The 15,356-nt window shown below is 40.5% G+C and overlaps 1 protein-coding gene across 1 annotated transcript in view; it reads left to right on the forward strand.

The window, feature by feature from the left end:
- The first annotated feature begins 687 nt into the window (after positions 1-687).
- snu (snustorr) overlaps positions 688-15,356 on the forward strand; it is a 416,698-nt gene continuing 402,029 nt past the window's right edge. Inside the window, exon 1 of the mRNA XM_067151642.2 lies at positions 688-953. Coding sequence (XP_067007743.1) covers positions 943-953 — 11 coding nt within the window. The 5' untranslated portion in view covers positions 688-942. The remainder of the gene's footprint in view (positions 954-15,356) is intronic.

Genomic DNA, 15,356 nt, shown 5'->3' on the forward strand with positions numbered 1-15,356 from the left:
ACAGCTCGGAACATATCACTTAGTCGAGCACCTCCCCTTTTTTCTCAATTCTACCGAGCCCAAACTTCGCAACATTTTTGTAACGCTACTCTTTTGTCGGAAATCACCAAGAACAAATCGAGCTGCTTTTCTTTGGATTTTTTCCAGTTCTTGAATGAGGTAATCCTGGTGAGGGTCCCATACACTGGAACCATACTCTAGTTGGGGTCTTAGCAGAGACTTATATGTCCTCTCCTTTACATCCTTACTACAACCCCAAACACCCCCATGACCATGTGCAGAGATCTGTACCCTTTATTTACAATCCCATTTATGTGATTACCCTGTTTCTTACACAAACTGATGAAGATTTCTAGAGGGTACAGTGACCTTGAATGTTCTTTTTAAATTCCTCGGAAAGAAGCACTGAGTTTCCTTACGTCCCTTTCCACGAAGCAGATCCGTACTTGCAGATACATACACGATTGAATGAAGAACTACTAATGCACATTAAGTCATACGTCTAACTTTCCTCCCTGGTTCAAGGCAGAGGAAGAGCTTCACCCACACGCGTTGCCTCATCTTCCTGATCGTCACTGAATGATCTTTTGGGGGAAAGGAATTTAACGCGAGCCGCAGGTGCTGTGGTGGTGGGGGCCGACTGGTCAGGTGGCCGCCTGCTAGGCGAGCTCAGTTGAGCGCGGAGTGTCCTGGACTTGAGTGCGGACCATGAACGTCTTCTCGTAAGCTACGTCGTGCGGGCTTCTACACTTTCTCATGTGCTGTCTGTGCTCTTACATCGCTCGGAGAAAGTGTTCCATGTGCTAACTTTCACTAACAGCCACATACTGTTGTTAACGATAAAACTCTTTAACTTTTGAGACGATCAAACGATATTTTGGTTAGTTTTATCAGTGTGCTTCGTGTGAGAAGCAGATAGAGGATTATTAAATTATCATCAGGATGCTTATTACGTAAGTACCTTAATATTTAAAAGTGTATACATTTGGAGTAATGTGATTTGTGAATGGACTAATTTCCCGTGTTAATATAACTTACAAGCTTTCCAGTCTGTGGAACACTTAGAGCCCTACAAAACATCTGTAAAAAAAGCTTATAAGTTATATTAACTGAGACGAAACTAGAAAAGAATGGCTTCATTTTTACCAAAAAGAATCTACTGTTGTGAGACGAGAATAGTGTTACACACGAGTTCGTTATTTTCCGAATTAACTCTGGTACAACAAAATGTCACCTTTTTAAGCAGAGGCGGACTTCAAAAGAGACTTCAATTCTGTGTACTCTATCCACCAAGACGTCAATTCAGTAGAGTGCCGGGATGATGTGTCCAGTCAACACAGATATTATTTCACCTTCCATGAAGTTTTAATAATCTAGTGGGCGTCGATGTTTGCAGGATGATAGCCAATACATATATATTTTCTAGTGAATGTGAGAAACTTATTTAATTTAATTTTTCTGGTGTTAATTCTTCAAACCCTCCAAAACTTGCTTTACGAGGACAAAGAGTATCCTTTACTACCGAAGCCTTCAGTGTTGTCTAACTTGATTTTCCTGATAATCAACCATCAACAACTCAGGCATGCTCGGCTCATCCGCAGTGACGTGGGTTAGGAGACTTCATCGCCTGTCGATTTCGCTTTTCTTTGCATTGTTTCATCAACAATAAACTAGCTGTCGTAATTTTCATAAAATGATACTAACTCATTCTTCAAAACCTGAAATCTACTAAGTCGAAGAGCTGATTATAACTCCGAGTGTATGTCTCTAGTGCAATATTGTTAAACCTACTCTTTTACTTAAGTTTCCCATGAAATGTCATATTTTTTTACGTAAATAAGGAATATTGCCGTCGGTCCTTTTTCCGATTTCAAAGCCCTTTATATTTTCAGATTTATTTACTTGAAAAGTGGAAAGAGGTAAGGATATCCTTTGAAGAAGGAAAATATTTCTCATCCACGAATACGATACTTAGGTTTATCTTCGGTTACAGCTCAAACGTCGCGGGTCAGCTTGAATTAAAGAGATAAATTCAGTGACACTAAAGGTTGGTTACCATGGCTTCCTTATTTTCACATATTCCAGAGCCGCTACCTTTTTCTAGTCCTAACATTTCTTATTCCAGTGTTACTAAAAATCTATATGGTAGTGTGACATTAAACTTGTAGAAACGTCTTGAATATTATGATAAGGACTCAGATTGCTAGCTTTTATCAAGCTTTCCTTTAGGCTGTTTATATCGGACAACAACGAACAAATTAAACAATTTTGAAGGAATAACTTAGAAAAATAAAGTGGGTGAAGATATCCATTTCTTCCGTGCAATATCAGATTTCTCTCTTCAACAGTTTTCATTATCTCAATTCTTTACAAATATATTATGATCAATTTATTAAAGATATGGCATTCATTTCTCTACAGTTATAAAGATACTACATATACAAGAGTAACAACTGTCTTGGGAATTCATTTCTTTTATTAATATGTTCTGAAAACATATTTATTAAATTTGACCGACTTCCTCACATTAGAAACGTATTTTGAAAGTCACCATGGTTTCCTCTTCAAAGTAGGATATGGATGACGTTCACAAATCTGTGGAGGTTTTCCTGTAACTGTATAGGAGTGAATTTATTTCTTCACTTTTCGAAACTCTCGCCTGAAATTATGCAACCCTACATGACCTGTAATCTCTGAGTACATCAGACGGACACGCGCGGCATTGCTACTGCTGATTGAGTAGCTACGTGCTGCTTAAGTGAGCTGACTTAACGAAAATATTTCGTTTTTTTTAAATTCGTATATTATTTACGTCCCCATAAATTTAACAACTCAGCTTTATTCAACTGCTGAAACTAAAAGTATTGAATTATTTAGATATTCTTTTTCATTGTGGAATAAAAATAAAATTAACATTTTCTTATACAGTATTTGTACTCCCTGTCTTGAAGTACTGTACCATATATTGGATTTTATTTTTCAAATAAAATCTGAAAGAGGCAATCCTGATGGTTGGAAATCTTAATCTTGAGTTATGACTCAAGTCCTGCTTAATCCAAACATCATACTATAAAAAGCCTATTTTATTTGTGTAAAACTGAAACCTAATTCAGTTTTCTGTCCCTAAGGACGGGATTAAATATGGGGCTTGGAAGTCGCGAAAAATAATATTAGACTATAAATAGAAGACAATTTTGTACACGCTATTACAGCTAAGAAAATATTGTTTACATAATATCGACTTCGGAAATTGTCTAAATCTATTTTTAAACTTTCATTATTTAAAAGAACAAGTCTATTTTCTGCAGGTTACTTTTTTCGGCTTCGTGTGGAATGTCTCTCATAATACGCTTTGTAGATATTTCGACAATATTACGAACATTATTTTGAAACTAGGCTAAACATTTCAGTTAGACGTTTACTGGCACCAAGGACTGACCTTTAAACGAAAGTTGAAAATGTCTGGTGGAAGAAACAAGCGACTGAGCTTATTATTATTCCACCTTGCTTCATTGAAAACACGTATAACTCCTGCTTTGTGCTATTCAAAAGTATATTTCCTCTGGCATGACCTTTAAATAATCCTCAGTAAAGTGCAAGAACTACGTATCTCAGAAGAATGCCGAAGCAAGGGAAATGAGAATGAGCTCTAATCTCTACCGCGAACGGACGTGTAACTCGAGAGTATCGAGCCAAGCAAACCTCTCGTTACTCTGTCCAAACAAAAATATCCCGAAAACTACAAGGTCCAGCAGGACGTAGGTTTACTTGATGATCTTTAGGGGTCCCAAATAGATGAGCTCTTTCCATTATCGAAGAGAGTCTATACTCTGCATGCATTGACACATTTTTAAGAAAAAAATATCTTAGCAGTTTGGCATAAAAAATGTAATAAAAAGGTGTAATGTTTGAGAGGTGGGAGAGAGGTGCAGAAACTGAAGAAAATTTATCGAAGACCAGAAGGGCTATAAAGTCATAAATTAGGAGGCAGAAAATCTCTAACCCGAAAGAATGTTAGAATCTTTCTTCTTTATGGCCTTTCCCCTATGTATTGGGGTCGGCAATTGGTGGTGATTTGCTCCAGTTTTACAGTCGTTTGCCTTTCCCGACGCCAACCCTTCGTGGAGGAAAGTATTCGTTGTTGTGTGTTTCTGTGGTGGTTGGTGGAGATGAAGAGAACTGTGTTGAGACGAACACAAACACTGAGAACCCAAGCCAGAGAAATTGACTATACGCAGTTAAACTCCCCTAACCGGCCGGGAATCGAACCCACTGCGTTCTGAACCGAAGACTAGTGTACTGACTAATCATCCAAGGAAATAGATGGATGTAGAATTACTTGGTGACTGTAAAAATTCCTAAATGGGTCGCATGAAGGTGGCCGGAAAAGATGGAAATTGCATACGAAGTCCTTGCTATTATCATACAAAGTTAGTATGAATTGACTCCTTTTCAAAACCTACTTGACCAATTTGGAATTAAAAATTCACTGAGTATAATGATAAGATGGTGGGAGTTCCGAATGTTCCAAGGCCGTAAGGCTGCAGGAATACTTTGTGACGGAGAATTTCCCCAAGAACAAGGATTTCTGGAATAAATCGAAAATTATTATTGTAAAAGTGACCCTTCCATTGTAAGTGTAGTTAACTGCTGTCCTGGGAGACCGGGTACTGACACAGATTTAAGAATGGGAGGAGCTCACCTCCAGCGAGGGTGTGCCTGAAATGTGGGTTACTTTACTTAACATTCAATATACGACAGTTTCTTATAATTATAGTTTGTATATTACAATAAGTAAAGTGCAATATCAATCCCTCAACAACGCGAGCTTTTTTTCTCAAGCAGTCGGTATTTTTCCCCATGTACTAGGCTATAGGCTAATTAGCTCAGACGGTAGAACGCTTGTCTTCAGGCGGGTTCGATCCCGGCTGAGTACAGTGGTATTTGACGATGCTCAAATACGCCAGCCTCGTGTCAGTAGATTTACTAGTACGTAAAAGAACTCCTGCTGGACGTAATACCGGCATCTTCGTGTCTCTGAATACCATATTGGTAGTCAGTTGGATGTAAACTTACTATTATTATTATTATTATTATTATTATTATTATTATTATTATTATTATTATTATTATTATTATTATTATTATTATTATTACGTTGCGCTCACCAGAATAACTATCAAAGAAAATTTTTAAATCTTCATTTAACGAGTAACAAGACCATATATTAGAAAATGATAAACTATTTATTTAAAAAATATTGTTTATGTATAAATGTTTCACTGAAGTACACATTCTTCCTTTCAATCAAGTTGATATTTCCTGTAGAGATTGTTCACAAAGAAGATCGTCTTCTCCATATCAACAGTCACGAACATGATGCTTTTTTTCCTATCAGGGTCCAACAAATGTGTATGGGACACATTAGAATGTCGTAAATACGTACAGCGCTGAGTTTAAACTGCCATTATGTTAATTACGTTGTTATTGTTATGGTGTTATGAAACACCAATAAAAGATACTGAATCATATTGATGAGAGGAGATCGATTTGGCTAAATTTGAGGAGAAGAAGAGATAGAATGAGAGGATACATCTTAAAAGAAATCCAGAACTTGCTCAGTTGGTTTTTGAACGCTAGGGATAGAGCAAGGTATGAATGTGACAAACAGATTAGAGCAGATGTAGGATGCAGTAGTTACGTAGAAATCTTTTTTTTCGCACCGACACCCATAGGTCTTGTGGCGACGATGGAAAAGGGAAGGGCTAGGAGTGGGAAGGAAGCGGCCGTGGCCTTAATTAAGGTACAGCCCCATCATTTGCCTGGTGTGAAAATGGGAAACCACGGAAAACCATTTTCAGGGCTGCCGACAGGAGTTCGAACCTACTAACATAGAAATCAAAGGGCTAGCACAGGATAGGGTGGCATGGAAGCTGCATCAAACCAGTCTATGGACGACTCCGACAACAACATTATGTTAATTGGGGCCTGCGTGATTGAGGCGGTAAAGGCGTGCTCGGTTCACCCGGAAGGACGTGGGTTCCACTTGAGGAACTCGAAAAATTTTAAGAAACGAGATATGCACTTCCAGAGGTGGGTACGACCCTGAAGTTCACTCAGTCTACACAAAAAAATAATTCCTGGGGGCAATGGCGACCGGCCACAGAACTAACCACTCTACCCCAACAAGTGCCGAGGTTAGGTTAAGTGTAGTGGAAGCCTTTACCTTCCACACTTTCCAGGGCCTTCATGGTCTGTATGGAGATAACTGCTTTGCTTTTCCGTTTTGCATTATGTTAATTATCTGAATACAAGAAACTGAAGTTGACTTACTTATCTTCGGCATGGCTGGCAGAAGATCAGGGACGTACGCAGAAATTATTTTCGGGGAGGGAGGCTATTAAGTATTAAAATTTGAGGACTATAAAATAATGGTGGCTGCATATTGTGTAATTGGAAACACTAAATTAAAACTTGCAAGATAACACAATTATTTAATTAAGACACATTTGCATTCATATTGATGGTTATTGATTACAATAGCAGGCGTTTCCTGTTTGTTTGCTATTTTGGTCAGTTCATGCATTATATTTTCTACCCTCACATGTTCTTCCTTATGTAAATACAAAATAGCTAACACATTCAATCTTTCCTGTGCAGTCATATTCTGCAAATGACCTTTTAAATATTTCGGGGGTAAAGAAGAGCGTTCTGGTGTGACAGTGGTTACTAGTAAGACAGCAAACCGTTTCAGTACTCAGTGTACAGTATTGTTGGGAAAATATCACTCTCACAAAATATTAAGTGCAAAACTGAAGTTTATTGGTTCAGAATGATTTCTTTCAGAAGAAAATCTTATATTTAAATTTATTTATATTTATTAATGGAAGCATTAACACATTGCTGGCAAATACGTAGTTCCAATTAAAGCAAAACAGTGAGCTACCTCAAACTTCAATTACATGGTTTCCATAGTTAATCGCAAGTTCTAAACTTCAAAATTTCTAGGAGAGATATTTATCCCCCCAATCCCTCACCACCTCTGCGTCCGCCCCTGCAGAATATTACTTCCCCATCGGTAGTGAAGTCTGAATTGCTGACATTCCATTGCTTCATAATGTATAATTCAGACATTACGACATCACAAAGTAATTGGTCTACGTCTCAACCAAGCAGCGAAACACAATGTGTAATAACGCAACTGTAGTGACCACGACAGTGAATCACTCCGGCACTGAACAATAAACAAGTTCATTCCATTCCCCGTGTATTCCTATCGTAGGTTTCAGTCAGAAATAGTAAACTAGCTGTTGAGATATTCTAGGTTGTAACTCCAGTTTTAGATAGCGCAATGTTTAATAAGACGTTCATATTTTGTTTCAGAAAGTGTGAAATAGGGTAGATGACAGATCATATCAGGCTCTAGTTATAACAAAACTCAACTTAAATTTTCACTTCAAGAATTTGACTAAGTTATTACATGTTGTTGTGTTGTTTGAGTCATCAATGCACAGACTGGTTTGATGCAGATCTCCATAACACTCTATCCTGTGCTAACATTTCTACGTAACTACTACATACTACATCTGCTGTAATATGATTCTCATATTCGTACCTTGGTCTAACCCTACCGTTCTTACCACCTGAGCTTCCCTCAGAAAACAGATGTACAAGTCCTGGGTGTCTTAAAATGTGTCCTATCATTCTATCTCTTCTCCTGGTCAAATTTAGCCAAATCGATCTCTTCTCACCAATTCGATTCAGTATCTCTTCATTCGTGATTCTATCTACCCTCCTCACCTTCAGCATTCTTCTTTAACACCATATTTCAAAAGCTTCTATTCTCTTTCTTTCTGAGGTAGTTATCGAGCATTTTTCACTTCCATACAACGCCACGTTCCAGACGAAAGTCTTCATAAACATCTTTTTAATTCCTATATCAATGTTGAAGGTGAAAAAATGCATTTTCTTAAGAAAGGTCTTCCTTGCTTGTGCTAGTCTGCATTTTATGTCCCCCTTACTCCTACCATCATTAGTTATTTTACTACCCAGGTAACAATACTTTTCTACTTCCTTTAAGACTTCATTTCCTAATCTAATATTTCTGGCAACACCTGACTCTTCGACCGCCCTCCATTGCTTTTGTTTTGGACTTATTTATTTTCATCTTGTATTCCTTCCCCTAGACTCTGTCCATACAATCAGCAATTTCTCCAGATCTTTTGCAGAGTCCGATAAAATAGATAGCGTATTTATAACGTTGGTTGCACAAGTAAACGAAATATTTTATTTTATGCGTTGAGGAAAAGTCCGCCTCTGTGGTGTAGTGGTTAGCGTGATTAGCTGCCACCCCCGGAGGCCCGGGTTCGATTCCCGGCTCTGCCACGAAATTTGAAAAGTGGTACGAGGGCTGGAACGGGGTCCACTCAGCCTCGGGAGGTCAACTGAGTAGAGGTGGGTTCGATTCCCACCTCAGCCATCCTGGAAGTGGTTTTCCGTGGTTTCCCACTTCTCCGGGCGAATGCTGGGATGGTACCTAATTTAAGGCCACGGCCGCTTCCTTCCCTCTTCCTTGCCTATCCCTTCCAATATTCCCATATCCCTCCACAAGGCCCCTGTTCAGCATAGCAGGTGAGGCCGCCTGGGCGAGGTACTGGTCATACTCCCCAGTTGTATCCCCCGACTCAAAGCCTGAAGCTCCAGGACACTGCCCTTGAGGCAGTAGAGGTGGGATCCCTCGCTAAGTCCGAGGGAAAAACCGAACCTGGAGGGTAAACAGATGATGATGATGATGAGGAGGAAAATATTCTATTGCTTCAGGTTTTCCTTCGTTTTGTAGGCTATTGATAAATAAGGACAATAACTATGTCACTTGTCAGAAAGAATGAGAAAAGAAGCTTGTGAAATGTTGAATTCTCGGTCACCAAGTAAACGTACATTCTATTGGATCTGTTGAAATGCTGAAGGTGGATCGGATCACGGATGAAGATATACTGAATGAAGATAGTACGACGAGAACGATTGGGATAAATTCGACCAAAAGAAGAAGAGATAGCACGACAGGACACATCGTAAGACAACCAGAACTTGTTCAGTTAGATTTTGAGGGAAGTGTTTGCGTTAAGAACAGTAACGGCGGAGCAAGGCATGTCTATGACAAACAGATTAGAGTGTATGTATGATGTAGTATTTACGAAGAAATTAGAAATTTAGCTCAGGATAGGGTGGCATGGTGGGATGCATTAAACCATTCTATGGGCTGATGATCCAAACAACGACAACAACAACAACAACATATAGCGTACACCTGTCTGCCTAATCCGTACCCCGCTAAGCCAGACTTCGCGTAATCCGGACACAAGAAAATAATCCAAACTATATGGAACCAAGCTGGCTTCAAAGCGAAGGAATTGTCCATGTTTATCTAATTTTTCGGTGTGTTACCTTTCTCTGTTCTAAGAATTCTGAACTGAAATAAGAACTGATGTCATAGAGAGGTGGTGATTGTTGTTTCAATGGGGAGGATCATTAGCCGCTTTTACAATGTAAGAGTCTGGAATCGTTGAAACTGAGGAAGAGATGGGCGAAGTAAAGGATCCTGTCAGGTTCTGGGTTGGACGAGAACAATTAGTTGCTTTTGATGTTAATGGGGTAGTTTTTATCCGCTTGCAGCAGAGACAGAACACGCACTCCTCCAAAATCAGTCGCTTGTCCGGCTTGGTGGTATTAGCATATCCGAGGCCAGTTATTTATCCTTATTTTAGATTCCTCTTCCCTTATTTTTGAGTGATCGTTCCTTCACCTTTAATTTTGATAGTCATCTTCACTGTTTTCCTGATCAATAGCGATTGATAATCGTGCGGTTTTAAACAATGGGTCTGTTGAAATGCTGAAGGTGGATCGGATCACGGATGAAGATATACTGAATGAAGATAGTACGACGAGAACGATTGGGATAAATTCAACCAAAAGAAGAAGAGATAGCACGACAGGACACAACCACCGCAATCGCCAGCCAGGACTGAGCAGTACTTTCATGTCAGAATTTATCGCCGCTGATGAAATGCAATAAAAATTTAAATTTCTCAATATTTCCATTATTGTGAACACAGTAAATCCTCACTAATCCGTACCCCGCTAAGCCAGACTTCGCGTAATCCGGACACAAGAAAATAATCAGGAAAATGTATTATTAAATTTTCCTTTGGGAAGATCAAATGAACATAAATATGTCTTTGAATGAAATGTGTCACGTGATGTTACCTAGCAACTGTGCAGGCTGTGACGTGAAGTATTGATGAATGGCCATGACCTGTGCATCTCTCAAGGTACTGTTGCTAGGTACACAGCGTCAAACATGTTGTTTCGTGACGATGTTTGTTACACAAGTTTTCGGATGACCCCCAGCTCTGAGAACATTTATGTCGAAAACAAAGATGAGGTGATGGTGGTGATTATTGTTTTAGCACTAATCACTAATCACAGAGAGAAAATGGTGGGATCCGACATTTCGAAAAATAAAAATATCGGCCAAATAAAGACAAGAGCCACGAAGGACATGAAAGTGAGACTCCCTAGGCCTCGAGTGCTCTAACACCGTCCGGGTCGGAAAAAGAACAAGGGTTGACCAAGGGAGGTCGGATAAGATAGGCGAAAGTGAGAAGCCTGGCACAAGTAAGTGGAAACAATGTCAGGACTCAGCTAAAGGCACCGTGGTCCCAACCCACGCTCCAAAGTTAAGAGTCCTCGGGGCCCATTTTAGTCACCTCTTACGACTGGCAGGGGATACCGTGGGTGTTATTCTACTGCCCCCACCTACAGGGGAGAAAGGATCCGACACTTCGAAAAGTGAAGGTATCTGCCAAAGAAAGATAAGGGCCACAAAAGGCGTAAAAATGAAAGACGCCTTGTCTTCGATAACTAACACCGTCGGGGTCGGAAAAGAACAAGGGTTGACCAAGGGAGATCAGATGGGATAGATGAAAGTGAGCAGCCTGGCACAAGTAAGTGGAAGCAATGCCAGGACTCAGCTAAAGGCCCTGTGGTCGCCAACCCACGTTCCAAGTTCAGAGCCCCTGGGGCCCCTTTTAGTCGCCACTTACGACAGGCAGGGAATACCGAGTGTGTTATTCTACCTCCCCCACCTACAGGGGGAGAAATCCTTAGAAATCGCAAGACGCAAAGTTTGAAAAGTGGCTGGAAGTCAACAATAAAGTGCTCCGTGGTGGTACACACTGCAGTTACCAAATTGTTCCTTTAATCTTGTGCAGTGCAGTGCTGTATTTTACCGTGTTATCATTATGTCATTAAGTGAGCACTTTTGTAGACGGAACCGCAAACACAGAGGTCTTTCCATTTACGAAAATATAGCAATAATAGAAAAAACGTGAAAAGGGTTCATCCATGCGTAATACCTGTGCCGAGTAGAGAATTACAAAACAGACTGTATCCGACATTAAGAACGAAAGTGAAATGTTCATATTTGCGGTAAAATTAAAAAACAAAATGTGAACTGAAGCGAATGAGAAGGTTTCTAGAGGAAATCTCCAGATGATGCTGGCGTACAAGTGATTCACACAACTGCGTTTGGGTGGACTGGCAGCCGGAGGAACTGAAACTCAAGTTGTTGCAGAAATACTTGTCAAGTAAGGCATACATTTTCAGCGATTTCAGACTGACTTTTCAGATTATCAAGACACCATATTATAACGAAAAAAATTTTAGGCCTACTCCCTCTAAATGTTCCTTGATAGAAGTATTATGTTGCTCTCAAGGGAGTCTTAATGGATCTTCTACTGTTCTGATCGGTTATTTCCCGTATGCCGGTCAACTTGTTCCACCCATTTAGTTCGGATTAACGAGTTCCTACTCTATATCAGATATCAAAGGTTATAAATGATATTTTCTGCAAAAAATTTTATGTACACATTTTAGACAGAACTACTATTTCCGGAGATTTGTGAATGATTCCTCGTAACGTAGAAAAGGCATGAAACATAAACATATGTTTACGTATACAGCTAACAAGAATGAGGAAAATACACATATTCTAGTCCGTCTGGTTGCCATGATCGGTTAAGGCGTTGAAGTCTAAACGGTCAGCCGGTTCGAGTCCCGTTGGTCGAATAAAATGTCACCATCAGAATGGTGGCCGGCAGGGTAGGAGAGGTGGTGGTATAGTAGATTGCGTACCAAAAGCCTTGATTCTATTCCAAACCCCTCCGCAGTGTTCATATGGAGTGAGGGAATATGACGCTGTTGATGGTGATTCATCCGTCGGATGGGGACGTAAAGCCTTGAACAGATCCCTTGGCGTTATTCGACAGGAGTAGGCTATGTTCCGACAACGGGTTTCACCCTCTCCCTACTTCATTACAATAATCCAGACGCGAAGTTTGCTAATGGGCGTCAAATACCAGCACCAGGCGAGCCGAACATGTCCTTGGACACTCCCAGCACTAAAAGCCATGCGATAAATAAATAAACACACACTTTTTGTTCACTGTAAAATTCGCTATCCTTGAACTTAAATACCGAGTGTCGGAAAATGCTAAGTCACAGACAAACGAAAGTTGACCTGAAGCCACTTTCGACTTTCAAACACCTAATGCGAAGTAGAACGAAGTAGGCCCTACAGGGCAAACATTTAACAAAATTGCAATTTTATTTATACAGGTACGATGTCCGATTCTCAGAGGGCTCGCCAGGATCTCTTAACTTGGGAGCGTGGGTTGGCGACCACAGGGCTCTCAGTTGAGTCCTGGCATTGCTTCTACTTACTTGTGCCGGGATACTTTCATCTATCATATCCGACCTCCCTTGTTGTTTCCCGACCCTGACTGTGTTAGGTTGCAAAGCCTGGGGAGTCTTTCATTTTCACGCCCATCGTGACCTTTGTCATTCTTTGACCGATGCCTTCATTTTTCGAAGGCCGGACTGAGTGGCTCAGACGGTTGAGACGCTGGCCTTCTGACCCCAACTTGGCACGTTCGATGCTGGCTCAGTCCGATTGTATTTGAAGGTGCTCAAATACGTCAGGTTTATGACGGTAGATTTGCTGGCACGTACAAGAACTCCTGCAGTACAAACCTCCGGCACCTCGGTGTCTCCGAAAAAGCCTAGATGTAGTTATTGGGACGTAAAGCAAATAACATTATTATTATTATTATTATTATTATTATTATTATTATTATTATTATTATTATTATTTCATTTTTAGAAGTGTCGGATCCCTTCCAGTTTTTCTGTCTGATTAGTATTATATAGAAGATGGTTGCCTAGTTGTACTACCTCTCAAAATAATTACCACCATCAAATTAGAGGACCACGGGTTCGATTCCCGACCGGACCGACGATTTTAACCTTTTCTGGTTAATTCCTCTATCTCTGACGCTGTCCTCCTTTATAAACAACACATCTCACTATCTGGCACCTCAGAGTACTTACCTCACTCAGTGTGGAGGTTAGGAAAGTGATCTGGCCGCAAAACTCAGTTAAATTCATACAAAAATGAAGAAGAAGAAGATTGTAGGAAGCGAGGTCTTGTTTTTCTCATCCAGTATCGATCGTTGGCTACCATCGTTTTGTTGACTTTACTATTTGCTTTACGTCGCACCGACACAGAAAGATCTTATGGTGACGATGGGACAGGAAAAGATAGTAATTCCAGGATGAATTAACCGAAATATTCTCTCACACTTTAAGACATGCTATTGCTCTTCTACCGTGATCTCGCTTGTTTTCGATATGTATGGTGATGTGGAAGTGGTAATGACGTCTTTGAAGACGTTGCATTCAAGTAGGATAGGGAGATAGTAGGTTCGAATCCCACTATCGGCAGCCCTGAAAATGGTTTTCCGTGGTTTCCCATTTTCACACCAGGCAAATGCTGGGGCTTTGTGCACACTTCCAATACTTCGAGCCTCTTTGGTGTGGGTTGGTATCAAGGGCCATTACGCAGAGCAGCATTAGGAGAGAGCAATATCATATCACTGCTCACTGAAGGAGAAAAGTCTTGTGAGCTCCTGGAGCGTTTGTAGGTCGAGCAGTGGGTGACCAAACACCATTGCATTCTTCGTCCGGCTTGGATCGTACAAGTTGGAGGCATTTCGAGTACACCACACTATGCACGGTGATTCAATACAACACCGGCAACGTTTAGTATGTTGCAAGGGACGGCATATGTCCATAAATTGTACAGTTTTGATGCTGTGGTGTGTCGAAATTTGGCAACATTTCGGATAAGGTGACGGGCGTGTCTTCCATATGTTGTGGAGAAACCCAACGAGAGCATCACATCGTGACTTAAATTACATCGAATTGTCGACCTTCAACTTAATTTCATCGTCGGTGCAGAGATTGGATGTCGTGGTCAAAGACGTTATTGTTTGAAGTACTATCATGGATATGGTATACGAGACTGCTCTTTCATCGAAGGAGGACCTTTTCGGCAAGAATTTACACAGTGACTGAAATACTGAGCACACAACTTCACTTATACTTGTAGTAGACCCTGACACGGCTGTCGCTTTCAGATTTTGTCGCTCCCGAATTTTTCTCAATGTTCTGTGGATGATATCTGGTCCTCTTACAGTGAGCATTCTATGGGATTTGTTTTATCCCATAACCTCCTTTTGAAAACATACACTTTCTTATTCTGGAGATAGTGAGATATTTTCAAAGAATTACAAATTTTTTCAGTATTTCAAAACCTACATATATCAGTTCTTTTAATCTTTATGTTTTTTCATGATTTTCAGCGCTAGAACAACGTAAACGCTTTACAGTGAAGCCACTCGCAATCTCCTCGCACGATTCGACGTCGAGCTATACTAATTTTATGCGGTCGGCGCCACATGATTTGATACCCACATTTGGTGGTCATATCTTCTTTTATATGATATCGTTGTCAATTCCAATCTTGGCATTCGTAGAGGCGCGCGGCTGTGAGCTTGCATCCGGGAGATAGTAGGTTCGAATCCCACTATCGGCAGCCCTGAAGATGGTTTTCCGTGGTTTCCCATTTTCACACCAGGCAAATGCTGGGGCTGTACCTTAATTAAGGCCACGGCCGCTTCCTTCCAACTCCTAGGCCTTTCCTATCCCATCGTCGGTGCGACGTAAAGCCCCTAGCAAAAAAAAATCTTGGCATTCATTTCATTCTCCCACCCTTCCTCTTTCGAATGGTACATGCCCTGTTTTGATATCTCTTAAACTTTCCAAGTTATAAGGAAATGTTTGGTATACACACAAATTCGTTGTATCCCCGCCGACCATGAGACTCACGTCAAAAACCTCGAATTGTCTTTCAAGGCCAAGGTAGACGTTCATTTTCACGTAATCTGTGGAAGTGGTTA

This window comes from Anabrus simplex, chromosome 7 (assembly GCF_040414725.1).
Source record: "Anabrus simplex isolate iqAnaSimp1 chromosome 7, ASM4041472v1, whole genome shotgun sequence".
Taxonomy (NCBI): domain Eukaryota; kingdom Metazoa; phylum Arthropoda; class Insecta; order Orthoptera; family Tettigoniidae; genus Anabrus; species Anabrus simplex.